At 40.7% G+C, this 26,722-nt stretch overlaps 1 protein-coding gene across 5 annotated transcripts in view; it reads left to right on the top strand.

Annotated features, from left to right (window-relative positions):
- The window catches only part of Taf2 (TATA-box binding protein associated factor 2), a 57,059-nt gene that overhangs the window by 17,633 nt on the left and 12,704 nt on the right, over positions 1-26,722 (top strand). For 3 of the 5 annotated variants that reach the window (XM_011245657.3, NM_001081288.1, XM_006521076.4), the window contains exons 10-23: positions 236-321; positions 2,304-2,439; positions 5,006-5,160; positions 5,814-5,928; positions 6,220-6,329; positions 7,072-7,137; positions 8,567-8,819; positions 11,306-11,446; positions 14,082-14,192; positions 16,123-16,316; positions 17,898-18,037; positions 20,323-20,392; positions 23,400-23,509; positions 26,008-26,237. In XM_011245657.3, the coding sequence (XP_011243959.1) occupies positions 236-321; positions 2,304-2,439; positions 5,006-5,160; positions 5,814-5,928; positions 6,220-6,329; positions 7,072-7,137; positions 8,567-8,819; positions 11,306-11,446; positions 14,082-14,192; positions 16,123-16,316; positions 17,898-18,037; positions 20,323-20,392; positions 23,400-23,509; positions 26,008-26,237 (1,917 nt within the window). Of the gene's footprint in view, positions 1-235; positions 322-2,303; positions 2,440-5,005; positions 5,161-5,813; positions 5,929-6,219; positions 6,330-7,071; positions 7,153-8,566; positions 8,820-11,305; positions 11,447-14,081; positions 14,193-16,122; positions 16,317-17,897; positions 18,038-20,322; positions 20,393-23,399; positions 23,510-26,007; positions 26,238-26,722 lie in introns of all 5 variants that reach the window. The other 2 variants (XR_001781544.2, XR_001781543.2) reach the window with 1 other exon arrangement.

Below are 26,722 nucleotides of genomic sequence, written 5' to 3'. Positions count from 1 at the left end.
AGTTTCTGAGCTGCTGGCAAGCTCTGAAGTCACAAAATACAGGGAGGTTTTTGAATCTTAGCATTCACTCATCTGTGTAGCTTGGTCTGTTTGTAAAAGCCCGAGCTGTTCTCCAGATAGCGTTTGCCTATCTCACATTTACATCTGATTCCAGGAAAGAGAATTTGTGGCCTAGTACTAAAGATTGTTGTATGAAGAAGTTTTCCCTGACTCTTGCTTTTGTGTCTTTTTTTAGGAGCTAGATAAAATAGTGGCGTATGAACTGAAAACTGGGGGAGTTTTGCTTCATCCCATATTTGGTGGTGGAAAAGAAAAGGATAAGTATGTGAGATTATAAACCTCGTTTTATGGGCTGCCTCATACATACAGGACCATGTGTGTTCTTGAGGCCCGCTAAGGCCAGAAACGTAATGATAGTGTGGCGCCGCAGCCTGCACTTGTCAGATCCCCTCTCTGCAGTTCTGTTGCATCAGTGAGATGACTGTAGCTGAATTTAAGCCTAGGAGTGTGAGGCTCTTCTGTTTGACATGCTAAGTTTTCTGTAGTTCATCTTCCTCATACTAGCCTTGATTACTTATAAATCTATGGAAGTAGTTATTTTGTTAACCTGAATTGTCAACTGATTCAACTGAGAAGTGCCCCGGGGATTAGGAAAGCACACTTGCAAGTCTGTGTGAAGAGGTTGCAGGAGGATTGAGCAGACAGAAAGCTCCTGAAATGTGGGTGCAGTCTGCTGTAGCTTTTGGAGGTACAGGGCTAGATGAAATGAAAGAGAGACGGGACCCTGCAGTTCCCCGCTGCTGCCTCCTCCCATGAGACAGGAGCTGTGCTCGGCCATGTTCTTCCCATCAGGGAGGGCTAAGCGGAGCCACAGTAAATCCTTCCACTTCCCAGTCATTTTGCTCAGGTTTTTATTACATACAATAAGTTTAACACAGTAAATTTGTACCAGAGATAGAGCTGTTACTGTCTCTAATCGTAACCATGTCTCTTAAGCCTTTGGAACTGAATTTTGAAAGGAATTTGGAACAGTTTGGAGATGTAGGCGTCAGTATCTCTAGACTGCTGTAAGTTTAGTGGACAGTTCTATTAGGAGCTCAGAAGATCTGATGCCAAGAGAAATATGGGCAGTAAAGACCAACTCAGGAAGTTTATGATATGACTGAGAACTCTACTTGGAATTGGGCGAGAGGCCATGTGTGCCACATTATTGCAAAAAACAGGTCTACATTTGTCTATCCTGAGATTCAAGGTAGCCCAGTTAGTAAGCTTTGGTATGGATTTTGCTGGTAGCTTTTAGACAGATTTACTGAGAAAATTATGAGCAAAAAACCTTGTTTGCCCAGAAAAGAAACACATAAAGGGGAGAGGTAGCCAAAGAGATTAAGACCATTAAAAGAAGAAAGGGCTTTGCTCCTGGACAGTGGAAAAGGCCCTTGAAGTGCCTGTATCCCACCTGCCATAAGGGCCTGGGAATGAAGCCATGGGCAGAGTCAAGACTCCAGGAAGCTGCAAGCAGCCAGACTGCCCAGGGCAGAAAGCTCATTTGCTATCAAAGGATGAGAGGCAGCCAGTGCCATGCTGTTTAAGAACTTAAGGCCCATACCCGACTCCTACAGTACGTCCTAGGTGCTGGACATGGAACGATAATGTGTGCGTGTTCTGCTATGCTTTGGTTCGTTTTGCTCCTGGTGTTCTGGTGTTCTGTGCCTCTGTTTAGGAATACAAGTATTTACTCAGCCATCGTTTCTTGAGGGTATTGGCACAAAAACACATCTGACCTCAAAATGGAATATAAGAGATAATTCATTTCAGAACCAGGTAACAGTGATCATGGCCTAGGAACACAGATACAGGTTTCCCCAAATACCATATTCCAGTATGGCAGCTGTTTGATGAAGTTTTATGCCAACAAAACAGTCATAAATCAACATACTTTTCAGATAAGATGTTAGTTCTCTGTATCCAACCCAGGGATTCCTGCATACATTATCCGTTGAGTTGCACCTGGGCTTGGGCTTTTCTTTTTTTAAACTTATTTTATGTGTATGGGTGAAACTGAAGTTGGAGGGAACACCACACAGATATTGATTGTGAGTATAATTTGATACACTTGATACCCTATTTTATGTATAGAATCATAAACTGCTTTTTGGTATTTGTTGTGCAAAAGTACTTGTGTAAAATTTAACGTAGCAATTTGGAATTATGGAAAATTATGAACATCTTAATTGTTTATGTTAAATGTAAAGTCTCCTTTCGACTTATTTTTCTTTACTAGTCAGCTTTGTTCTTTGTTTCAGCCCCGCATCTCACCTCCACTTTTCCATAAAGCATCCACATACACTGTCCTGGGAGTACTACACTATGTTCCAGTGTAAAGCTCACCTCGTGATGAGACTGATTGAAAACAGAATCAGCATGGAATTTATGCTGCAAGTAAGTGCTAACATTAAGAACTTAACAACATTAAAGGACTGGAGTCTTGTGAAACCTCAAAGCCTATTCCTAGTGACGCTCCTCCTCCAGCAAGGACACACCTCCTAATCCCCAAACAGTTGACCAAGTCTTCAGATGCCTCACACTGATGGCGGACATTTCATTTACATCACCACATCCTCCTCCCTGTCTCCCATAGTCTTGTGGCCATAACATCATGTTAAATACATGCAGTCCAACCTCAGAAGTCTGTCATGGGCAAATTCAATGTCCAGAATCTCTTCACTCACGGTAATCGCTTAATTATACCCCTCTATAAAATCAAAAGCAAATTGCATGTTTCTGACAGACAATGGCATATAATACACATTGCCATTCTAAAAGGGAGAAATTGAGGCATGGTGAGGAAATGCTGGACCAAAGCAAGAGCAAAACCCAGCAGGACAAACTTGCAATCCCTTAGCTCCACTCCCAGTGTTAAAGGTTTACTCAGTTGGCTCTGCGTTCCGGCTTTGCAGCCTTCAGCACACTTCTGTCTCTTGAGCTCGTTCCACTCCATGGGTGCAGCTCACCGTGGCGGCTGTCTGTAGCTCCGGCACCTCCAGCATCCTGGAGTCTCCAACACAACTCAGGTTTCATACTGACATCCTCACAAAACGGCTTCTGAAGGCCTCCGTACAGGGAGGGACTCCTTTGCCACACACCTGGCCTCAGGTGCTCTACATAACACCAGAGGAAGGTGCTGCAGCTCATTGCTTTATTGCCATTGTTAAATTTTGCTCTATTTTAAAGTAAGTTTTAGTCTAAGTAGTTACAGTATAGAAAATGAAATAGTAGAATCAAGATAGATGGATTACTCATGTAAACATATATCCTTTTGCTTTTTGGCCCATTCTTTCTCCTTCCCCATTCTGTCCTTTCTTTTCCTTTCCTTTCCTTTCCTTTCCTTTCCTTTCCTTTCCTTTCCTTTCCTTTCCTTTCCTTTCCTTTCCTTTCCTGTCCTGTCCTGTCCTGTCCTGTCCTGTCCTGTCCTGTCCTGTCCTGTCCTGTCCTGTCCTTCCCTTCCCTTCCCTTTTTTCCTTATGTTTTGAGATGCTGAGGGTCTAATATATGACCTTGTATGCGTTAGGCAAATGCTTTATCACTGAGGTACACTCCTGTCTTAGGGTTTTACTGACACCATGACAAGGCAACACATATCGGAAACATTTGGTTGGGGCTGGCTTACAGGTCCAGAGGTTCAGTTCATTATCAAAGCACGAGCATGGCAGCGTCCAGACAGGTGTGGCTCTGGAGGACTGGAGAGTTCCACCTCTTGTTCCAAAAGCAGCTAGCAGAAGACTGGCATCCAGACAGCTAGGACAAGGGTCTTAAAGCCCATGCCCACAGTGACACACGTACTCCAGCAATGCCACACCTACCTCAACAAGGCTATACCTCCTAATAGTGCCATACCCTGAGCCAAGCATATGCAAACCATTACAATTCTCAAACTTTTAAAATATCAGCTAGCCTCCTGTCTCTGTTGATAACTTTTTTTTTTTTTGGTTTTTCGAGACAGGGTTTCTCTGTGTAGCTCTGGCTGTCCTGGAACTCACTTTGTAGACCAGGCTGTCCTCGAACTCAGAAATCCACCTGCCTCTGCCTCCCGAGTGCTGGGATTAAAGGCGTGTGCCACTATACCCGGCGATAACATTTTTTTTAAAATTGATTGATTTATTATGTATACAGAGTTCTGCCTGCATGTACACTTTCATACCAGAAGAGAACATCAGATCACATTATAGATGGTTGTGAGAATTTGAACTCAGGACCTTGGGAAGAACAGTCAGTGCTCTTAACCACTGAGCCATCTCTCCAGCCTTCCTTGATAACATTCTTAAAGACAGGCTTAAAACAAAAACTTGAACAAAAAAAAAAAAAAACAATTTTGCTGAGGATGTAGTAAATTGGAGTACTGGCTTAATGTGGATGGGGCCCTGTGTTTAATCCCTGATATAAAGATGGAAGCATAAGTGTTCTCTGAAGCTTGAAGAACAGAAATATAAAAGAGAAAAGTGTGCACGAGAGGGCATTTGTCCTTTTTAGGATGGTGTAGGTGTTAACTAGTGTCGGCATTTATGAGTTTCCTTTTTAATGCTGGTGAGCCATGGTACTCTCACATGCGCTAGGTGAATGCCATCGTGCTGAGTCCCAGCTCTACTCCTCTCCCATCTCCCCCTTTAAAGTAGAATACATGAGATTTAAGACAGGTCTGACATGGGAGCACCCTGCGCTCCTAATGAGTATCCTTAGTTTTGAATTCCTGTGTTTTACATATTGTGCTTCTTAATAAACGATATTATGTTACCATTCAGTAATGTTTCTCTGAACAATGCTCTTATATTCTGTTTAAATATTTGTGTATTTTTCTTCCTGATAGTTTTTAACCTGAAAATGAATGTTACGTAACTGTTACCTTCTGTAAATGATCGAATGATGCGCCAGTGCAGACTGGGTCAGTGTGCAGTTGGAAATGTTATATGTTATATGCTCTTCTGTGTTATACGCTCTTCTGTCTTTGCAGGTTTTCAATAAACTACTAAGTCTGGCCAGCACTGCTTCGTCTCAGAAGTTCCAGTCACATATGTGGAGCCAGATGCTGGTTTCCACTTACGGGTTTTTGAAGTCCATTTCCAATGTCTCTGGCAAAGACATCCAGCCCCTAATAAAGCAGTGGGTGTATCCTTTTCAGTAGCAGTTCAGCACCATGGGGACAGGAATAAGCTGTGTGGAAGACAGGGAAGAGGGCGGTGACCCATTGTTACTTCCTTACAAAGCAGAAGTAACTAAGCTGTGACTTATATCTTCTGACGCGCCTTCCAAAGGAATTGAATTATGTATTCATGTGTAGACGTTGATGTCTCTATTTATAAATGTTGGCGTAGTTTGTACTTTTTAATATGAGCAGAAGGTAGGTTCCATGGTGGATGAGGTAAATACTCTAGCAGACTGGCCGACGACGTTACTTACAAGATGAAATGGTCTGGTGACTTTGAAATATGCTCGCGCTTGGCACAACTTGAATGGTGTCGTAGAACTTGGCAGTTCTTACACTTTTCACTTCAAGGTACAATGAAGAATCCAGTAGAGTGGCATTACTTTCAAAATACAAGCTTCTCAATGTTTCAGAAATTTTCTTTAACCTGGGAAACATTTTTCAAAAGAATTTTGAATATTTTGCCACATGAGATATAATGAAGTTTACTTTGAGACTTTGATCTATTGGGAATACATTTGAAAATTATTAATATAATAGTTTTTGGGGGTTTCTTGTATCTTTTTTTTTGCACACTTTCATTTCAATATGTAAAATTTCCTTTACAATATTTTAGAGACCAGAGTGGAGTGGTAAAGTTTTACGGAAGTTTTGCGTTTAATAGAAAACGAAATGTTTTAGAACTAGAAATAAAGCAAGATTACACATCTCCTGGCACCCAGAAGTACGTGGTAAGTGCCTTTCTAGAAGAGCATGCTGATTTGTTGTCTCCAGTTCCTGTAGAGGAGGGGCTCTCAAACTGGGGTTACTGGCTACTCTGCAGTGGGTTTGTACTTGGGGAAGAGTCTGCGGACAGACTTCAGAGCGCGCATGCCCTCGCTTCCCCTGTCCCTGACACCAGCTGCGGTTGTACTTCTGGTACAATCTACCTTTTATATAGTACAATTTTGTATCTTATCTGTCTTTAAAGGTAGGGCTATGTCTTGGCCATTGGTATGTTATTGCTGTTGTTGTTTTTAAAGGGACCTCTTAAAGTGACAGTGCAAGAGTTAGATGGATCCTTCAACCATACCTTGCAAATTGAAGAAAACAGCCTTAAACATGACATACCCTGCCACTCCAAGAGCAGAAGGTAGGCAGTGAGTCCTAAGTGTGCACTGGAGAAGCAACTGCAAATCCCACATGTAAAAACGCCTAAGGGAAAGTTCAGTTATGTAGCCTGAGGAAGAACATCTTACCTGCTAGCTTTTGCTCCTGTGCTACATCAGAGTAGCGGTGCCATGCATACTTTGTCTGCAGTCTGGTTTTGTTGTTTCTGAGACCGTATCTCACGTAGCTCTACCAGCCTTGGTCTTACTTCTGCCTCCCAAATGTCAGAATCACAGGCATGCGCTCCGACACACTCAGCTCTTGCTTTCTGTCGTTGGACCTTTGTCTTTGGACTTAAGGATGTTTTATATTTATTTAACTTATTTGTAGGACAGAGTCTCACACTATTGTCTAGGCTGACCAAGAACTGTGTACCCCGCCTCTGTCTCCCAAGTCCTGAGGTTACATGCTTGTGATACCATGCCTGGCTATAATTTTTGGGGGGGGAGGGGGGGTCTTATATATTGCAGGCTGTTTTGCTTTCCATTAACCTTTAACAATAACAATAATAATAATAGTAATGATAATAATAATAAAATTCAACATCTGTTTTCTCTAGCTACGAGGTAGATTTGGTTGTTTTCACACTCCATGTCAGTGTTCACTCCACTTTGCCTTACCTTTTAGTGTTTCATGAAACCATTTATTTGAACTTTGGCTGCCTGATATCTCCATTCCGATTTGGAAATCACACAGTTTTCAATTTTACTTTTCTTCAAATATAGGAATAAGAAGAAAAAAATCCCACTGATGAATGGGGAAGAAGTTGATATGGATCTTTCTGCAATGGAGTAAGTTACTTAAAAGTATGTAATTACTTTTGAAATGTATGTTCTTAAAATCATTTAGAGTCAAGAGAAACTTAGGAAGAAATCTAAATAAAATCATAACTCATTAAATATATAAAATTATGTTTAGACTGGATGAGACATGAAGAGGAAATGCAGTATTGGAGGCGTGGGCACAGTCCCAACCTTTGCCCTCTCACTTCCTCGCGAGTATTACTCACATTGATATGCATGCGACTTAGGGCAATCTTAAAATTCTGTTGTTTCTGCTTCCTTACGTTATTTGTGGGCCTGAAGTTTATACTTCACGTGAATCCCAGATACTATTGATTGTGTTTGGGACAGTGCTCCAGAGTGTGTTGAGGCTGTCTCTGTGTTTGCAAATGGACTATGTAGAACTACTCTTCTACATTGTATATTTAGTCTTGGTTAATATATTTTGTAACCCAGGTAGTTTTCCTAAGCCTGGCCTTTTTTTTTTTTTTTTAAATTTTCAATTGATTTTTCTGTGCATGAGTGTGTTTTGTTTGCATGTATGTCTGTGTATGACATGCATGCCTGGCGTCTGTGGAGGTCAATAGAGAGCACCAGCTTTCCTGGAACTGGAGTTACAGACTGTCATGAACTACCCAGTGGGTGCTGAAAATTGAACCTGGGCCCTCTGTAAGAACAAGAGTTCTTAGCCACTGAGCTGTCTCTCTAGCCTTTGGACTTCAATTATTGATCCTCCTGCTCCCATCCTCTTCCCCGCCCTCCACCTGTTAGGATTATAGCTGATTGTGATAGTTACTGATTGATATTTCTTACATGTTCAATATTTTTATACCAAGTACTTCACAAGCTCCCAGTATTAAACTGAATTAGTATTACAAGTGGTATTATTTTGATCAAAATATTGGTATAGACTTGAGTTTTACTTTGCATGTTACTTAAATACATGAGAATAAACCAGTGGACCTTCATATTATAATTTCAGAGCTTTCTTGAGAAAAGTACTCACGTGCCAAGCATTTAAATATCAACTATAGTTATTCCAGTAGAGTAAATGCTTTTCTTTTATATTTCCTTTTAAATTTCCAGTAAGGGATAACATTTATACTATAGGCATTTTTTTAGGTTATGGAAAGTTAATCAAAGACAGTTTATATTATTTGTGTTTTGATATTTCATAATTGCAGGTAAAAATGTCTAGAAAAATATTTGCAGTGGAAAATTTGGAATTTGGTATCCTATGTAACAACTCTTTATATCCTGAAAGATCTCTTTAGTAAGATTGTGCGAAAGTTAGCATAACATAGTGAAAGTGTGTTGAGATTTTAAAATATGGCTATAATCAAACTCAACAACGTGAAACACTGTTTAGAGCAGAGTCTGAGTAGAGTCTGCTTGTTTCTGTTTCCCAGAGGTAAGTTTTAATTGTGTTTTCTCTTAGTGCTGATTCCCCTTTGTTGTGGATAAGGATAGACCCAGATATGTCCGTCCTGAGGAAGGTGGAGTTTGAGCAGGCTGATTTTATGTGGCAGTATGAGCTCCGCTATGAGAGAGATGTTGTTGCTCAGCAGGAATCCATCTTGGCCTTGGAAAAATTCCCCACTCCGGCATCGCGCCTTGCGCTCACTGATATACTAGAGCAAGAGCAGTGTTTCTACCGAGTCAGGATGTCAGCGTGCTTCTGTCTTGCAAAGGTGAGGTTCCAAGGAGAACAGAAGATTGCCAAAAGATTGCTTGCACTTTGCACAAAGGCTCCAAGAATGAATTCAAACTCACCAGTCTTTTAAGTTTTTCTTGGTAACAGTTCTTTTGAAATCTTGTACCACACTGATTTGAAAGAAACATGTTTGACATAAAAATAGATATGTACAAAAATGTCATTATTGTCAAACTGAAAATGGAGGAGAATTCTTCCATTTTTAAATTGCCAACTGTATTTTAATGCTAAGAAAATTTTGGCTAGAAATTCTGTGATTGGGGGCTGGAGAGGTGGCTCAGGGGTTAGGAGTGCTGGCTACTCTTCTGATGGCCTTGAGTTGAGTTTGTAGTAAGCACATGGTGTCTCATAGCCATCTACAATGAGATCTAGTGCCCTCTTCTGGCATGCAGACATAGACATACATGCCAACAACAGAGCACTCATAAGTAAGTAAATCTTCAAACAGTGAAAAGAAATTGTGATTGTAATGATTTATGTTTTTACATGAGAATACATAAAATTAACCAATCTTAATTGTGGTAGTTATTTTACTTTGTTTTCAGAATTAAAATTAGTGATAATTTACAATAATTGACTATATTTTTATCAATAAACAGTCTCTTTTTCTTTTTTCTTTTTTGGCTTTTAGGACAGGTTTGGTGTGCATGTGTGTGTGTGTGTGTGTGTGTGTGTGTGTGTGTGCGTGTGTGCGTGTGTGTGTGTGTGTGTGTATGTGTGTGTGTGTCCATCTTTGGCTGTTCTAGAACTCGCTGTATAGATCAGGCTGGCCTGGAACTCACAGAGATGCTCCTGTCTCTCCCTCCCAAGTGCTGGGATTGAAGGCCTTCTTCACTGCCGCTGAGGAATAAACAGTCTGTAGATTAAAGAGCAGTCTGGAGCCAGAGGAATGCAGACAGAAAGTTGAGCAGAAACTCTGTCTACCGAGTGTTTCGCAACATCTGGATAACAGGGCTATTCCCATTTCAGTGGATGCTAGCACTTTATATTTGTTTTGACTTTAGTGATAGCATGCTTTCTGAGCTCTCAGATATTAGAGAGAGAAAAACGAGATTATTTGCTAGGGATATATTTCACTGGTACTCCAAATAGTCTTAGGATTTTTGTTAAAATCATAGCAGAACCATAAAAACTGTAGGATAAAGTATTTGCTCATAATTTCCTTTACCTCAGATACTTTTTATATGCCCTTAAATTTCAATATTATGGAGATTTTTTTCCTAAAGCATTTTTTTCTTCACTATTTAAATAATTTTTATTAAAGCAAGAAATTTTACAATCATTATTACATGTCTTGGGTCAGCTGTCAATTCTGTTGGCTAAAACAGGATTAACATCTAACTTTTCACAGTAAAGAATTAGACAGGTAAGGGAAGGAATGCTGTGAAGTTTTATACTTTGATGAAGGTCTTTTTTCCCCAGAGTCTCTAATACATTAATTTTACATTTTATAATTTTTGTCAATTCGTTGTTTTGCATCAAGTAATCTAGGGCTAGCTTTGCTTACTTAAACATAACATTTGCTTGGTATATATAGGTCAGTGTTTGTTTTCCTTTCTTTTTATCTTTTGTACCTTTTTTATTGCATTTAAATTTGAGGTATTTCCATATTCATCTGTGAAGCATGGGTTTCTTTCCACGTGTCCAGATCAGGTATAAACAGCTAGGACCGCTGTAGGATTGCTCTCTGGGCAGCTGCTGTAACTTGATGGACACCTGTAGCTGTCAGCCTTGGAGTGAGGCACACTGGAGACGTCAGCCTATGAGCTAGTTCCATGGTGGCAGTCTCTAGCAGAGGACCAGTGATTTTACTGGCAAGAGTAGCATCTGTGGCTTGAAGAAGAGAAAGCAGTCATTCACTCAGCACTGGCTTTTGCTCTTGAGTAGTGAGCAGATACCAACATGGAAGCACTTACAGGCAACTGACCTTGAACATGACTTGGAGTGCGGCTAGAGGCTCTTATCTGCCCTACACTGACGGGGAACTTCCGTTCACCATGGCTTAGCCTTGCCTCAGCATTCTTCTCTAAATAAACAGTACCTCATACTGGCCTGCTTTCCACTTAAGTGGTCTGAGGAATGGTTCAAACTCATGATAATTATTAACTTTAATGAGCTTAAAATATCAACATTCTCTCTACCTGAGTGAATAGGGACAAACCCAGTCTGTGAAGCCTTTGAAAGAACCTTAAACACAAGAGGATGCTGGCATTTGGAAATTAACTTGTGCAAAACGACTGTAAATGCACATAGTGGGGCTTTTGGTTCATCTTGGATTGGGTGGGTGGGAGGATGGTTTGTTTTTTTTTGGTGGGTGACTTTGTATATTTTCTTGGAAGTGGATGATAACAGACCAGCTTGTGCTAATTTCCAAGAACTGTAGTGTTGGCTTTTAGAAAGCTATTTGGTCTTCAGTGTATTTGTAACAGTGACGGAACGTTCCTCCTCTCTGACTGTTTACAGATTGCCAACTCAATGGTGAGCACGTGGACAGGGCCGCCAGCCATGAAGTCTCTCTTTACTAGAATGTTCTGCTGTAAAACCTGCCCCAACATTGTGAAGACAAACAACTTCATGAGTTTCCAAAGCTACTTTCTGCAGAAGGTACTGACTGCTCTGTGTTCTTCTGATGCTTTTATGTTAACATAACTTTATTGGTGTTTGCCTTCTGTGATGTCTTTATATGCCATAAACTCTCATGTGTCTGTTTAACTTGGAAACTGCATATGATAGGTGTTTGTTTCTTATAAGCCGGACTCTGCTCTAAAGCTTCTCTAGAATTTCCCTTGATCACTGATTTTATACAAATCATCTACATCACTTATAACATGCAGAGAAATGAGTGGCCTTTGATTGGTTGCGTGGGGAACGGACTTCCGTGCAGAGCAGACCTTTCTCCCAGCCAGTATATTCTGAGTCAGAGGTTGCTCAGCTTGCACCGCCAGCTTTACTTGCTTGCTTGAAGGCAAGTCACATTGCCTTGGCTGCCAGCAAGGTGCTGCACGTGGAGGCAGTGCTCGTCTCAGTTCTGCTGCGACTGGGCTACGTCTCTATTTTCAGAATGAGGACATTAGACCAGGGCATTGAGTGTGTTTAATGTTACACTTGCAGGAGGCTTTCTGTTAAATGGTAAGTTAGAGGGAGAGCGGAAGTGTGGGTACACTGGAGTATGGGAAGAAGTTGAGTGGTTTGCAAATCATTTGCATGGTTTGTTAGGCAAAGCTAGATTAACTAGATCAACCAGTAATGAGTGTGGCATTAAAGGAAGAGAGAAGGAAGGAAAGTGACGCCCCTGTCTTAGCTGAGGAAGCTGCTGTGAGGGCAAGCAGGGGTGGGAAAGAATCATTGTGCTTTGTTTGGTGTCATGTGGAGGACACCCAGAGGAGAAAGTTCATATAAAAGACAGGTCAGGCTTTGAGCAGGAGAAGGGAGGACATAGGAATTAAATGGAGAAAAGTAAGAACATGGTGATTGGTTTTCTTCAGTCCAAAGGATTTTTTTTTTTTTAAGTGAGACTCCTGCTATGGCTCCGAAGATTTTGGAGTAGGGCCTTGAATCGGTATTAGAGCCCAAAGAACATTGTGAGACATCTTCTTTAGGGCAGGGTGTGGCTGTTGCATTTTGACATCTCAGCAGCAGAGATTATTAGCACAAGTCCTACTCGGGATTGTACCTTCACCCTCTGTCATGGAGGGAGAAGGATTTAGAAGGCCCTACCTCACTCCTCCTTGGTGTGGCAACTGGTAAGGTGCCTAGATTCTCATAAGCAATTCGTGTTAAACTCAGTGGGTCAACCAAAGCTAAAACAGTCGAGGAAGGCATGACAGTGGAGGAGAGGAAGAGTTCTCTCAGGGCTGGGTAGTAGGCTCAGGTTATCGGGTAAAAAGAGACAATATGGAGGATAGAGGTTTTGTTTTGCTTTTTTTTTTTTCCTAATGAAAGAAGATAGACTGGGCAGAAGGCGAGCATATGTGTATTATAAAGATAAATATATGGCTCTTTTGATTTTACTGTCGTGTTGTTTATATGTATTGCTTCCAAATTTATTTGCCTGTGTATTAGCTTGTAGTGTAAAGTTTATTTCTTACTATGGGTTGAAGTAAACAACTTGGAATGATGATACTTCTAGTCCAAATGACTTACATGGCAGGAGAGAAAGTTTGACTAAATCAAACATTTACATTTGCCTTGCATAAGTGCAAAGCAGGCAGAGAGAAGGAAAGGAGCTTTCCCTCTAGGTTTTCTTATCTCACACTGCCTGCCTCAGGCCCTGTCCTCATTGCCTGGACAAAGGCAGTGGGAGGGAGGGAGGGAGGGAGGAAGGGAGGGAGGGAGGGAGGGAGGGAGGGAGGGAGGGAGGGAGGGAGGGAGGGAGGGGGGCCTTGTTTTCCCTCCCAACTGGAGAGGATCTAGTCCACCATGGCAAGACCGACATGACGCCAACCATGAGGCGTGCAGTCGGGAGACAGAGCAATACAAACACTGCTCCTCTCTCTCCTCCTCCTTTGTGTTTGTTCTGGAACCCCACTCCATGGGCGTGTGCCAGCACCTATGGGGTGGATCTTCCTACCTTTCAGCAAAACCTCTGGAAATACCTCCGAGACATGCCCCCAAGTGTATCTCTTATTCTGTCTAAGGCTTAATTAGCTGTATTTCAGTAGCAGAATTTACTGTTGTGTGTCTGTTATGTTGAGACTAACAGAAAATTGCTTATGAAATTTTAGAAAGAAGAAAGGTACTCTGAATTTGAGACTGCTGTCTGTCCTTAGTCTGAGGGTTGGTGAGCTGTACTATTGGTTTCGTGCCTATCACCAGCAGATCTTTGAGCCCTAAAGATGATTGTGTGGAGGCAAGGCAGTAAGCAACACGCAGATATCCAGAGTAGACAGTGAAGGTCTGGGTTAAAGGCGAACCAGTGCTGAAACTGTGTACTCTCTCCACTACATCACTTAGAAATGAATTGATAAAGTTTACATGATATATACTCTCCTCCGGCAAGTGACAGCACAGGCACATAGCCTGTAGACTATGTCCACTAATGGAAATATTCCCTGGATTCCTTACCCATTTCAGTACTAGTGCTTTTAGATGTATCCGTAGTGGGAGCACATGGGAGATGGAGTACTTCTCTCCATCTACGTATCTGTGTTAATAGCACTGGAATTCCCTTTAGAGTACAAATTACCATAGTAACCAATAAGTTGGGTTATGTGCCTAAAACGCTTTTCCTTTTTTGTAGACTATGCCGGTTGCAATGGCTTTGTTAAGAGATGTACATAACCTTTGTCCTAAAGAAGTTTTAACATTTATTTTAGACTTAATCAAGTACAATGACAACAGAAAAAATAAGGTAAGGTGCTTTTCTCTATGAATATTGTAAAGTACCTAGTGATACTTGATTTTAGGGTAAGATATGGGAGCCTCAGTCCCCAGGACTGCAATCAAAGAAAGGAAAAAATACTTGTGTTTGTATTCATAAGCCCATAGTGCCTTTGTGGAGTTAGAGGCACACAGCATGGTTTATTGGGATAATCAGTAGTTGAAAACCAAGATTAATTGGTTCTTAAATATTGAAACTCTTATAGTATAGAGAGACTGATACATCAATTTGGGGCGGGAGGTGGGGGGCAGCTGAAATTTGATTTTATGAAGTCTAACAGCACCGTTTTATTTTTTTATATGTGTGTGTGCTATGTGCATGTTTGCGCATGTGTATGTGCATGGGCTTCAACCATGCCTGCGAGCCTCTGGGTAGGGGCAGGGTCAGAGAGCTTCTGAAGGGAGTTAGAATACCGAGGGAACTGCCGTCTGACAGTGGGAAAGGAAGGGGAGGAGTGTCAATTAAACAGCAGCTCTTGTCATGGTTCTTGCATGCTTCTTTTTATAACTAGTGTTATGCTTTTGGAAAGAATATGACGTTACTGATAGTTTAGATATTTTGATCCTCTCCTGGGATGTTCTTATTCTTTGAAATACATCTTTTGTCCAAGTTCCTTTTCTTTAAGTTGAGTTGTTTCTTTCTCTTTCTGTCCCTCTGTCCCTCTGTTTTCTTACACTCCTCTTTTTTTTTTTTTTATTCTATATGCATACGAGGGTGCAGCTTCTCTGTATATGCGTCCTGTGCAGGAGCCCACAGAGGCCAGAAGAGAGCAGCACACCTCCTGCACCTGTATTTAGAGGTGGTTGTGAGCCTCCCTCCACTTGGGTTCTGGGAACAAACTCAGGACTTCCTCTCTAAGAGCAGTTAAGTGCTCTTAAACGTTGAGCCATCTTAGCTCTCTCTCCAGCCCCCTGCGGTCTTTTGCCTTTTTTTTTTTTTTTTTTTTTAATTTCCTCAATTATATGGTGATCTGTAGATGTTGAATGTTTATACTTTAAGGTAGAGTGCTAGTTGATTAATTGGAAGGTTTGTATTGATACCAGGATTACATTACAGGACTGTAATGTTTTTCATTTTCTGTGTGTGTCTGTGGTGTGCATATGTGTCTTAGGAGCACCTGCCTGTGGGGTTGCATGTATGTACCGCTGCATGCAGAGACCTGGGTTAATCTCAGGTGACTTTCTTTCTTCATTTCTTTGTTTGTTGTTTTCCGAGACAGGGTTTTGCTGTGTAGCTTTGCTTGGTTGTTCTCCTTATGGATTGGGGCACTGTCCTTCACTTGAAGCCACAGCTTGAATCTAGAGCTGGCCAGCGTTGGCTAAGCTAGTGAGCTAGCAAGCTTTGGAAACTCTGTATCTGCCCCTGAGGGTTAGGCGTATGTGTGGGCTCCCATCCCCATCCCTGCCTGGGTTTTAGATGAATACTGGGCACCAAAGCTCAGGCCCTCATTCTTGATGGCAGTCACCTGCTCCACTGACCCATCCTCTAGCTCTTAGTGGATGTAATCTTTGTCTTTCCTTTCTCTTTTCTTGGACTGTAATGCTACATGCTTTTACATGCTTTGTTTGGGTATCTGTAGGAAGATCTTAGACACAGTGAGTGCCTCACATTCTAATAGGTCACTGGCGAGTGCAGTGTTGTCATTGTTTTCCAAAGGATAATTCTATACAGAGGACTGGTTGTATTTACTAGAAATCTTGCTGTTACATACACTCTGTATGTGTGTGTGTGTGTGTGTGTGTGTGTGTGTGTGTGAGAGAGAGAGAGAGAGAGAGAGAGAGAGAGAGATCCTTGTGTTGAACTCTTCTAAAGATGTGCTCTACTTCTGAGCTGAAATGATGTAAAGATATATGTGTTGTGTCGTGAAAAGGCTTAGTTATCTTTTAATTCTTCGTCTTAGTTTTCAGATAACTATTATCGTGCAGAAATGATTGATGCCCTTGCTAACTCAGTTACACCTGCTGTCAGTGTGAATAATGAAGTCAGAACTTTGGATAACTTAAATCCTGATGTGCGACTAATTCTTGAAGAAATAACCCGGTTTCTGAATATGGAAAAGCTTCTCCCAAGTTACAGACACACCATCACTGTCAGGTGCCACTCATTTCTTTGCTGCTGCTTTAAGATTATTTATTCCCATTTGATTAAATTGAAAAAAATTAAAACAAAAATTAATTTAAATTTTCTGATACTGTCATCTCCAGGTAAATTATTAATATATGGAAAATATCTACGAAAGTTTTCCCCTTTTTAGTGGAATTTTTAAATTTATAATACTATATGTAGTTTTATGGTCAGTTTCCATCATGTGCGAATTTTTGAAAAAAATAACAAGATTTTGTATTTTCGTGCACGCATGCCCGCACACACAGCATGCACGCACACCCAGGCACAAGGTGGGAAAGCACCTATGCTGCGGTCAGAGGTCAGAGGTCAGAGGACAGCTTTGGGGAGTGGATCCTCTCTTTCTACCTTATGTGGGTGGCTCAGGATGAAGCTTGTTCTCCCAGGGTTCCATATGTCAAGTACCTTCGCCTGCTGAGCAATCTCACTGTCCTAGAAAGTCTTCTTAATAATTATTTTGATGTTAGGGTCCTTTTTTGGGGGGGGGGGGTTGTTTTGTTTTGTTTGTTTTTCGACACACAGTTTTTCTCTGTGTAGCCCTGGCTGTCCTAGAACTCACTTTGTAGACCAGGCTGGCCTCAAGAAATCCGTCTGCCTCTGCCTCCCAAGTGCTGGGATTAAAGGTGTGCGCCACCATACTGGGCTGTTAGGGTCCTTTTTTTTATCAGTCACTCGTGTAAACAACCTCCTTTCAGGTTGTGAGACACACTCACATGTAGGTCCATCTGTGTAGCCTAGGGTCACCTTGAACTAACCTCTGACCTTCCAAGTGCTGAAGTGCCCTGCTTCTTTTAGCCTTCCTAGTTTTATTTTTATGTTTTAGTTTTCATTTTATTGTATTTTTTTGTTTGTTTGTTTTTGAGACAGGGTCTTACTATGCCTTTTGGGCTGTCCCGAAACTCACTCATTAGAACAGGTTGGCCTCAAACTCAGAGATCTGCCTGCTCTGTTGTACCCTCCACCCACCCCCATCTCTGCTTCCTTAGCCAAGTGCTGGGAATTAAGGCTTGCTCCACCATGCCCAGCGAGTCTACCATTTTATTGTGAATGAGTATAGGATTTCTGGAGAAAGTACACTATTTAAATTATATTCTTATGCTAAGTACTTACTTTTTTTTTTGAAGTATGTTTTTGTTGACATGTATGTGCATCTGAGTTTCCAAACACATTTTGAAATTTGTTTTTATATTATTTAGATACTAATATTGAACTTTTATCAGAACATTACAAACTTGGATGTATATTCAGATTACAAGGTTTTTAAAATTATTTTTATTTGATTTTATGTGCTTGAGTGTTTTGCCTGCGTGTACGCCTGCACGTGTCCAGCTCCTGGAACTGGAGTTAGAGGCAGTTGTGAGTCAGCATGTGGGTACTGGGAATCAAATCTGGGTCCTCTGGAAGAGTAGCCAGTGTTCCTAACTGATGCGCCACGTCTCCTGCCCTGATAGATGAGGATTTTGACTGATTGACAAATGACTCTCAGTAGTACCTAGGTGACAGCTTTGGTCCATGATGGGTCAGAGGAGGTAACTAACTTTTCCTCACTAGTTGCTTGAGAGCCATCCGGGTGCTTCAGAAGAACGGGCACGTGCCGAGTGATGCATCTCTCTTCAAATCCTACGCCGAGTATGGCCACTTTGTGGACATCAGGATAGCAGCTCTGGAAGCCGTCGTTGATTACACTAAAGGTAACGGTGTCTGGGTGGTGCTTGTTCCAGTTTAGGAAGGGATGTCGAAAACCCCCTTTGCATCTTTGTAGTATAGGTACTACAGGGATTCTAATTGGTTTTAATTACTTTTTATTTAGTATACACAGTAGTAGATCTCACAGTGATATTTTCAGACATATCAATCCTTATTGTTAAATTCTTGGCTCACTCACTTTTAGTTGGTTTGGTAACAATAGGAAAAAAATAAAATTATAGATGTTTTTAATTCCTGGGAGAAGCCAGCAAATTCTACAAATTGAATTATATGTTTTGTTTTGTTTTGTTTTTTTAAAAAAGAAGAGATTTCAGAAAAATACCTAGGGATTCAAGGAAATATATTACAAGTGTATAAAAATTTGTAACTATGCAAACAAAGCAAGAGACAGTAACTTTCATCAGGAAAATTAGCTTAAGTCTCAAGTTTAAAGAAATAAAAAGTATGGCACTGAATAAAATAGAGGTTGGGAAAAATAACACAGGACACAGTAGAATACTCTGAAAGGTGTAAATTCCAGTGACATGAGTTAGCTTCTACTGCAATTGAAGTTTGTGGATTAACTTCCTAGCTAGATCAGAACCATGGTGGTGTAGACTACAAAGATAGTGTGTGGGTCTCTGTTCCTAATTTTCTCCTGTGTTAAAATTTCTTTATAATTCCACTTTGCTTTATGATTCATTCTGCACAGATAGTATAGTCTCCAGTTTCAGATTACAAATACAAAAAGACAGTAAACAATAACACAGTTGTCTGAGTTTTAGATTCTCTACATTGCCAGCTGTCACTTAGGGAATTAGGCACATATGCACCTCTTCTGTAATCTTCTTTTCCCCCCCAAGATTAATTTGGGCCTGAAACGGTTGCACCTGCTCTAGTCTTATCACTCTGGAGACAGAGGTTGGAGGATCTCTGAGAGGTAGAGACCAGCCTGGTCTATGTAGCAGTTACAGGCCAACTAGGGTTATATAGTGGGGTCCTATCTAAATAAAAAGGTTTTTGGGTTTTATGTTTGTTTGCTTGCCTGTTTGTTTTTGCCTGCGTTACACACATCCACAATGCAGATTCCCACCGAGGCCAAGAGAGGTATGAGGTATTCAGATGCCTTGGAGTTGGAGTTAAAGGTCATTCGTTGGGAGTAGCCTGGTATGGGTGCTGGGAACTGACGTATAGTTCTCTACGAGAGCACTAAGTGCGCTTAACTGCGGAGCTATCTCTCCAGCCCCTTCTGTAACAACAAACTCCCAAAGAAAATTTCAGATGGAATATATGTGAATCAAAATAATAATTAAGATAAATGAGTGTATAAAATGAAGAAACCAATCATAGCTGATCTTGCCTATATGATAGCTTTAAGCCTAAATGCTTGCAAAATTTGTGCCAAAAATCTGTGTGTATTTCAGAAATAATTGTTTAATAGTTATATACAGGTAATATAAATATGTAAGTATAACATACATCTAAAAGTCAAATTTGTAATGGAAATATTGGGAGATGAATGAGGTTAAAGTATATTGAACTCTGATTAGGTTAAAAGGAAACGGGAGTCCCACATGCAGTTACAGGTTGTATTGAACTAGCAACGTGTGTAATTAGGTCTTTGTAAGTTTTATACATTTCAACAGAAATGCCTACAGGTAGAAAGCAAAGAGTAGGCAGTTACAGGTTGTATTGAACTAGCAACGTGTGTAATTAGGTCTTTGTAAGTTTTATACATTTCAACAGAAATGCCTACAGGTAGAAAGCAAAGAGTAGTTAGTAACCACATTGTATTTATTTGTTTATTTAAAATTTATTTTTATTTATTTATTTATTTATTTATTTATTTGGCATTTTCTGAGACAGGGCTTCTCTGTATAGCCCTGGCTGTCCTGGAACTCACTTTGTAGACCAGGCTGGCCTCGAGCTCAGAAATCTGCCTGCCTCTGCCTCCCAGGTGCTGGGATTAAAGGCGTGCACCACCACCGCCCGGCTGGTTGAATTTTAGTATGAACTATAAACTGGGCATTATTTTTTGGTACTATTTTTTACTGATGGCTGGCTGAATATATTCTGGGTACTGTTTTGGTCATGGTTACATATGACATAATGCTTGGGAAAGTTACTACTGGTCTAGTGCATACAAAGTTTTAAAATGAATTTTAATTGCTTAATTGGACCCTTCAACTGCCTGACAATTCAGCTAAGACTTCTACTTACTTAATTTCCTGCTTATCACTTGTTATTTGATCTGTTATGTAACCCTACAAATACTGATGTTTATTTTCAGTGGACAGGAGTTATGAAGAACTTCAGTGGCTACTTAATATGATTCAGACTGACCCTGTTCCCTATGTGAGGTTAGTTTATGTCTTTAATATCTTGATTATAGATCTGAAATGGGTTAGATCATGGCCAAAAATTATACATGGGAAAGATGTACATGGGAAACATTTTCTAAAATATAGGAATGGGTTATGCATTTTAAAGCCTTTTTTTCTTATTTGATTTTAGAAAAACATTTTGAAGAGACACATTATTAATAGTTTCTCCTAATTTTAACTATTCTGTTTTGACTTAAAGTCTTATAATACTTGATAATAAGTGAGTAGGGATAATTACTTGTGTGTCCCAACTTATAATTGATTCCACTATTTTTATGTCATTTGGGAACTAATTTCAGGGCATCTCTTTCTTTTGATCGATCATTTAACAGGTTTTATTACCTTTTTTTTTTTTTTTTGTCTATGTATGCATGCACATGTACCCAGCATGCATGTGGAGGACAGAGGACGTGGGCGCATGGAGCCACACTGCTGGCTCCCATTTGTTTTTTTAATTTCATTCAAAGCCTTAAGTTTTATTAGAGTTGATATTTTTTAAGATCTTTAGACGCTAAAGGAGCTGCAGCCATGCCGTGCCATCTGCCTTTGTATTTGTGCTTACCTCTGGTAACCACATTTATTCCTGCTGGGGTTTTTGGATGTTTGGTTTGGTTTTGCTGACCATTTCTGTCTTTCTTTGAAGTCGGCATAATCGACACTGAGGTTGTATTTAACATTCTGACTTCTTAGATCAGAATTTTAGAGTTGAAGAATAACTCATAGCCATTTCAGCTCTGGGGAAGGACATAGACCTAGAGACGTTAAATGTTCACCTTCCCACATCACTTGGCAGATGATGATCTTCTAAATGCCACAGACTGCCTGCCCATCTTTAGAATGCCCCGAGGTGTGAGCTGCCTGCTCAGGAGCTGGGGCTTTTTAGAGCGGTGACGACTTGGTTGTTGTATTGGTTAGAGTTTTACTGCTGTGAACAGGCACTATGACCAAGGCAAGTCTTATAAAAACAACATTTAATTGAGGCTGGCTTACAGGTTCAGAGGTTCAGTCCATTATCATCAAGGTGGGAGCATGGCAGTATCCAGGCAGGCATGGCACAGGCAGAGCTGAGAGTTCTATGTCTTCATCCAAAGGCTGCTAGTGGAAGACTGACTTCCAGGCAACTAGGGTGAGGATCTTATACCCACACCCACAGCGACACACCCATTCCAACCAGGTCACACCTATTCCAACAAGACCATACCTTCAGATGGTGCCACTCCCTGGTCCAAGGATATACAAACCATCACAGTTGTTAACTGTATATTTCAGTGTTTTAAGTAATGCTTGTTACACATTTTATATGAACTTTTAATATTTTAATGTTCTTGATTTGTGATCTGTATTGCAGTTTGAATAATCTGTTCTTATGAGTGATATAAAGTCACAATGCAGAAAAAAATCTAATAACTTTCCATTTTAAAGTCCAGAGCAAAAAATAGAGCCTCATTACTATGTCTAAAATGGAGTATGCACTTAAAAGTCTTTGGAAGCATATAAGACCAGAAGCTATAAATACAATATAAGTAAAGTTTAGCCATTTGTTTCAAATCATTTAATGCTTAAAGTTTAACAATTTGTTTTCAATGTGCAAGAATAAGAAAATTAACATCTCTATTTTTCAAGGCTTGTTAGAGTTAAATATTAGATATTTAAGATCTGTTTCAGAGAGCACTTTGAGCAGGTTGTCATGGTTGTTACTGAATTACACATTGATTATATAACTGACATGGAGGTATACATATTGATATATGATAGCTGAATGAAGTTATTGACATTGTATCTGTAACGAGTGCTTTTGAAATGTAGTTTTTGAGCTATTTTGGTTCATTCAAATGCCAAGAGCCATATTTACAGTCTGAACTGAAAATCTGTATAGAGGTGTGGTTACCCCATGGCAGAAGATGAGAACTTACTTGTGCCAGTTGTCTTCTGACTTGCACGCATGGTGTGGCACAGACACCCTACCACCACATCCCACACAAAATAAGTACAAACTTTTCTTTTTAGTTCACATTTTTAAAAAAAGGCATTATGATGATGAATGGTCACAGGATAAAAGTGTCACTGCACAGTGATTGCTTTCTTATTGGTATTTATTTATTTTTTTCAAATTTTGTTTTAGACAGGGTCTCACTATGTAGACCAGACTGGCTTCAAACTCACAGACATCTGCCTGGTTCTGCCTCCCAAGTGCTGCAGTTAAAAGGTGTGCGTCAGCCGGGCAGTGGTGCCCTTTAATCCCAGCACTCGGGAGACAGAGGCAGGTGGATTTCTGAGCTCGAGGCCAGCCTGGTCTACAGAGTGAGTTCAAGGACAGCCAGGGCTACACAGAGAAACCCTGTCTTGAAAATAAACAAAAAGGTGTGCACCACCATGCCTGGCTGTGCGTTTTAATTCGTTTAGCTCATTTATTTTGATTCTGTTTTGCTCTCTTTGAGGCAGTCTTAGTTTATAGTCCAGGCTGGCCTCTGTCTCTCTGCTTCTCTGTCTCTGCTTGTGACTCAGCCTCTAGTACTTGGACTCCAGGAGCATACCATGATGTCCTGCAAAGGGAGCTTTAGTTTAGATACTCCAGTATCTGTCTCTGTCCAGCTCATTAGCATTTTCCTGCCCTGTTCTAAGCATAAACATTGTTTTTAAGGGTTTAAAACTCATGGTAAAATGAAAATGTTTAAAGAGAAACCTTGAATCTCCCTGCCCCTCTCCCAAAGAAAAGAATGCGATGGTTAATGTTATATAGTAAGATGGTAGAAGACCTTGTTGGACAGTTCAGATAATTGAAAACAAACCCATAAGACATTTTAGTGAGGAAAAACATGATAAACATTTAGGATTCAGCATAAAGCATTTAGAAGTGGAACTAAAAATAAAATTAGACATAATGGGAAAGGAGAAAGGTTTTGATATTCTCGGTGGTATTTCTTATTTATAGTACCAATCAGCAAACAGTAAAAATTAATTTATTTAGTTTTGATTCTTACAGGCATAAGATTCTAAACATGCTGACTAAAAATCCACCATTTACAAAGAACATGGAATCTCCTTTATGCAACGAAGCCCTGGTAGATCAGCTCTGGAAGCTGATGAATTCTGGTAAGAGTGTAATGACTTTCTCTTTTTTAACTTTTTATTGATTCTTTGTGAGTTTCACGTCATGCACCCCAGTACCCCAGTCCCCCTCATATCCTTGCCCCCTCGCATCTGCTCTCCACTGTTGTAATCTTCCCCACAAAAGAAAATAAAACACACAAATAAACAAAACAACGTAGAAGGCATCTCGTCATGGAAACTAACAGAGTGAGTCCCACAGTACATCCCTTTGTCCACATAGCTTTACTTGCAGGCGTTCACTTTAACAAGTCATTGCTCTGGTTGGAGAACACCAGTGATTTTTTATAATTATTAGTTATTCTCATTTTATATCAGACTTTCAAGGATATGGGGGGGCGGGTTTGCATGGAGTGAAAGTCTGTGACCTGGAGCTTACTAACTGGCTAGACCGGCTGCCCAGAGGGCACAATGGCATCTGTTTCCCACTCCCTAGTGTAGGAGTTCCAGGTGCTTGTCACCATGCCTGGCTTTTACACGGGCGCTGGGATCACACCCAGTTCCTCGTGTGTAAGTTGTATGCTCTGTCCTGTGTGCTGCACTCTGGCTCCTCCGCCTTACACACACACACACACACACACACACACACACACACAGGCTGTCAGAGTTTCACGTTGAGGTTATTTGTTAAGGATGTGTTCACTTTGTCCCATCTGGAAATGAAACATACTCGTTTTAAGTGGTTAGAGGGCTTTGAGCACAGTAGTCTTCCCACCACTTTTCTGTGGCTTTCTTGTGCCCTTGTTCAGAGAGAACTCTTTTCTTTTTCCAGGACAGTGAGTACCTGTAGAACAGCAGCTAAGCTGCAGTTGTAAAGGCTGCATGCTGTTGTTGCACATCTCCGAGGGCATGCCATCTTACCGTAGTGTGAGTTTCCATCCTGCAGTGAGATCAGGGACTGGAAGCACAGAGTGGAGGAGCAGTAGCTCTTAAGCCAGTGGTTGGGCCGAGGTCAAGCCCAGCTCAGTGTAACTAGTCTAAACTCTGCCGTTTACCAAATGCAAGGAGTAGAACCTGTTTCTGCAGCCCGAGAATGAAACGGCTTGGTATTTGTAAAGCACTGTGTCTGCCTCATGTTGAACACTCCGTGCTATGATTCCTGTGGGAAGTGAATTTCTTTCCTTCTGTGTTGGGCAATCACATTTAGGGTCTTGAGTAGTTGGCTATACTTTCAGCAGCCTTAGTAGCCACTTATTTGTTAAGTCATTTTTATTTAATTGGTTACTAAATCTGTGAATTTATAAGTGTCATGTACATTGAAAGTTTTTGTTGTATCTCTTAATTTGAAATTGTAATACTGCTTTTAGTTGAAAGGTCTAGTCAAAAGCTAGGTTCAAATTATTTTACTTAAACAGTTGTTGCAAGTTGACGGAGACCAGTGGGCGTTTACTCTCATACGTCATCTTTATTTTCTAATACTGAACATTTTGAGCTACTTTATTTCCTCCCTAGAGTACTGACGTAGCTCACCGTGCTAGCTCATTGCTAACTCACTGAGTCATTTACTAATAGTGAACTGTTAAAGACTACTCTCATTTATAATAAAAGTGCAGGGTGGGGGGGAAGTGCAGTAGCCATAGGAAATATATTGGAATAGCTATTTTGAAGAAATACAGTAAAATGAAAGTGGGTGGCCTCTGTCTTTATGTAAGCCAGTCTGAACTAAGATACTGTTAGTTGGTGTTGGCTAGCTTTCCCTACTCACAAGTGATTACTGTGCACAGTTTTAATATTTTTTTCTCCTGTTACCTTGAGGCATCATTGCCTCTTTTACTTAGATCTAAGGGACAAACACAAACTTCAGAGACTTACAAAGAATGCAGCAGTGAATCTTCTGCACAACATTGCCATGTCAAATATTAATAAGAATATGTGCCTGGCCATAATAGCTCACAAAATTGAGGAAGACATAACAAATTATAAAGAATTCTCTTATTACCTTTTGGATAGAAGAATTAAGATTGCAAGATGGTTTTGGAAAAAACTGAATCCGATCAGGAAGCTGGACCTCTGGATAGAATGAACCTTACATAAGAAGTTGCTTGATGTTTAATTTTCAAAGACTTGTCAGAATCAGAATCATATACGTTACAAAATAATGTACAGTTATCTTCTGTCAGCAGCCTGCTAGTTTACGTTTGCCCTTTACAATGCACGTGAGTGAAAGAAAGAATGACTTTTGCACGCTGTCCTCTGGCTTCCACACTCAAAGCACAGCATCTGAGCACAAGCGCAGTGTTCAACACACACATGCACACTCACTCAATATTTTTTTAATTTCTGAAGTAGATTTTGTAAGAATAGTGGTGTGAGCACGCCTTTAATCCCAGCACTTGGGAGGCAGAGGCAGGTGGATTTCTGAGTTTGAGGCCAGCCTGGTCTACAGAGTGAGTTCCAGGACAGCCAGGGCTATACAGAGAAACCCTGTCTAAAAGAATAGTGGTGTGTGGTAATTAATGATGTTGGTTTTGTCTGCCTCTTAGGCACTGCACATGACTGGAGGTTACGGTGTGGTGCTGTGGACTTGTACTTCACGCTGTTTGGCCTCAGCAGACCGTCTTGCTTACCCTTGCCAGAGCTCGGGCTTGTTCTTAACCTAAAAGAGAAGAAAGCTGTCTTGAATCCTACCATTATTCCAGAAGCTGGAGTAGGCAACCAGGAGTCTGCGAGTAACCCAGGCTGCCACGCTCAGCTAGCTGGATTCCAGAACCCTGTGAGTGTCCCCAGCACAAAAGACAAAGCCTCACTTTGTGCGCATGCAGCACTATCCAAGAAGACAAAGCCTTCTGCAACTCAGTCACTTCTCTAGCCTCAGGCCATGGCCAGTCTAACCCCAACTCACGTAAACAATGTGCTCCCGTCGACTTGTGTGATGATGTCAGGCTCTTTAGGCCCCTAGAATTTCTCCTGTGCCTGGTACAGAGCCAGTTACACATCAGGCTGCCTGGTCTGTGTGTATGGAGACCGTGTCTTTAAGTTGCTGGTAAATGGTTTTGAGTGAAAATCAAGACTGGAGGAGTAATCTGATGATGGGAGGAGATGGTCCATTCCATTCCATTTTATACGATTTTTATATTTGTGGGGTTTGCCTTCAGAAAGCCTTTTCTTCCTAGCTCTGCACTGTAGATTCCCAGACTCTGTAAAAAGAACATGCGTAAAGCATTTCACTATAAAAAGAATGTTCCAGAAATGATTTTC

Source organism: Mus musculus, chromosome 15, assembly GCF_000001635.26.
Source record: "Mus musculus strain C57BL/6J chromosome 15, GRCm38.p6 C57BL/6J".
Taxonomy (NCBI): Eukaryota; Metazoa; Chordata; class Mammalia; order Rodentia; family Muridae; genus Mus; species Mus musculus.
Note: the sequence above shows the minus strand (reverse complement) of the source record. Positions and strands in the feature narration are given on the sequence as shown.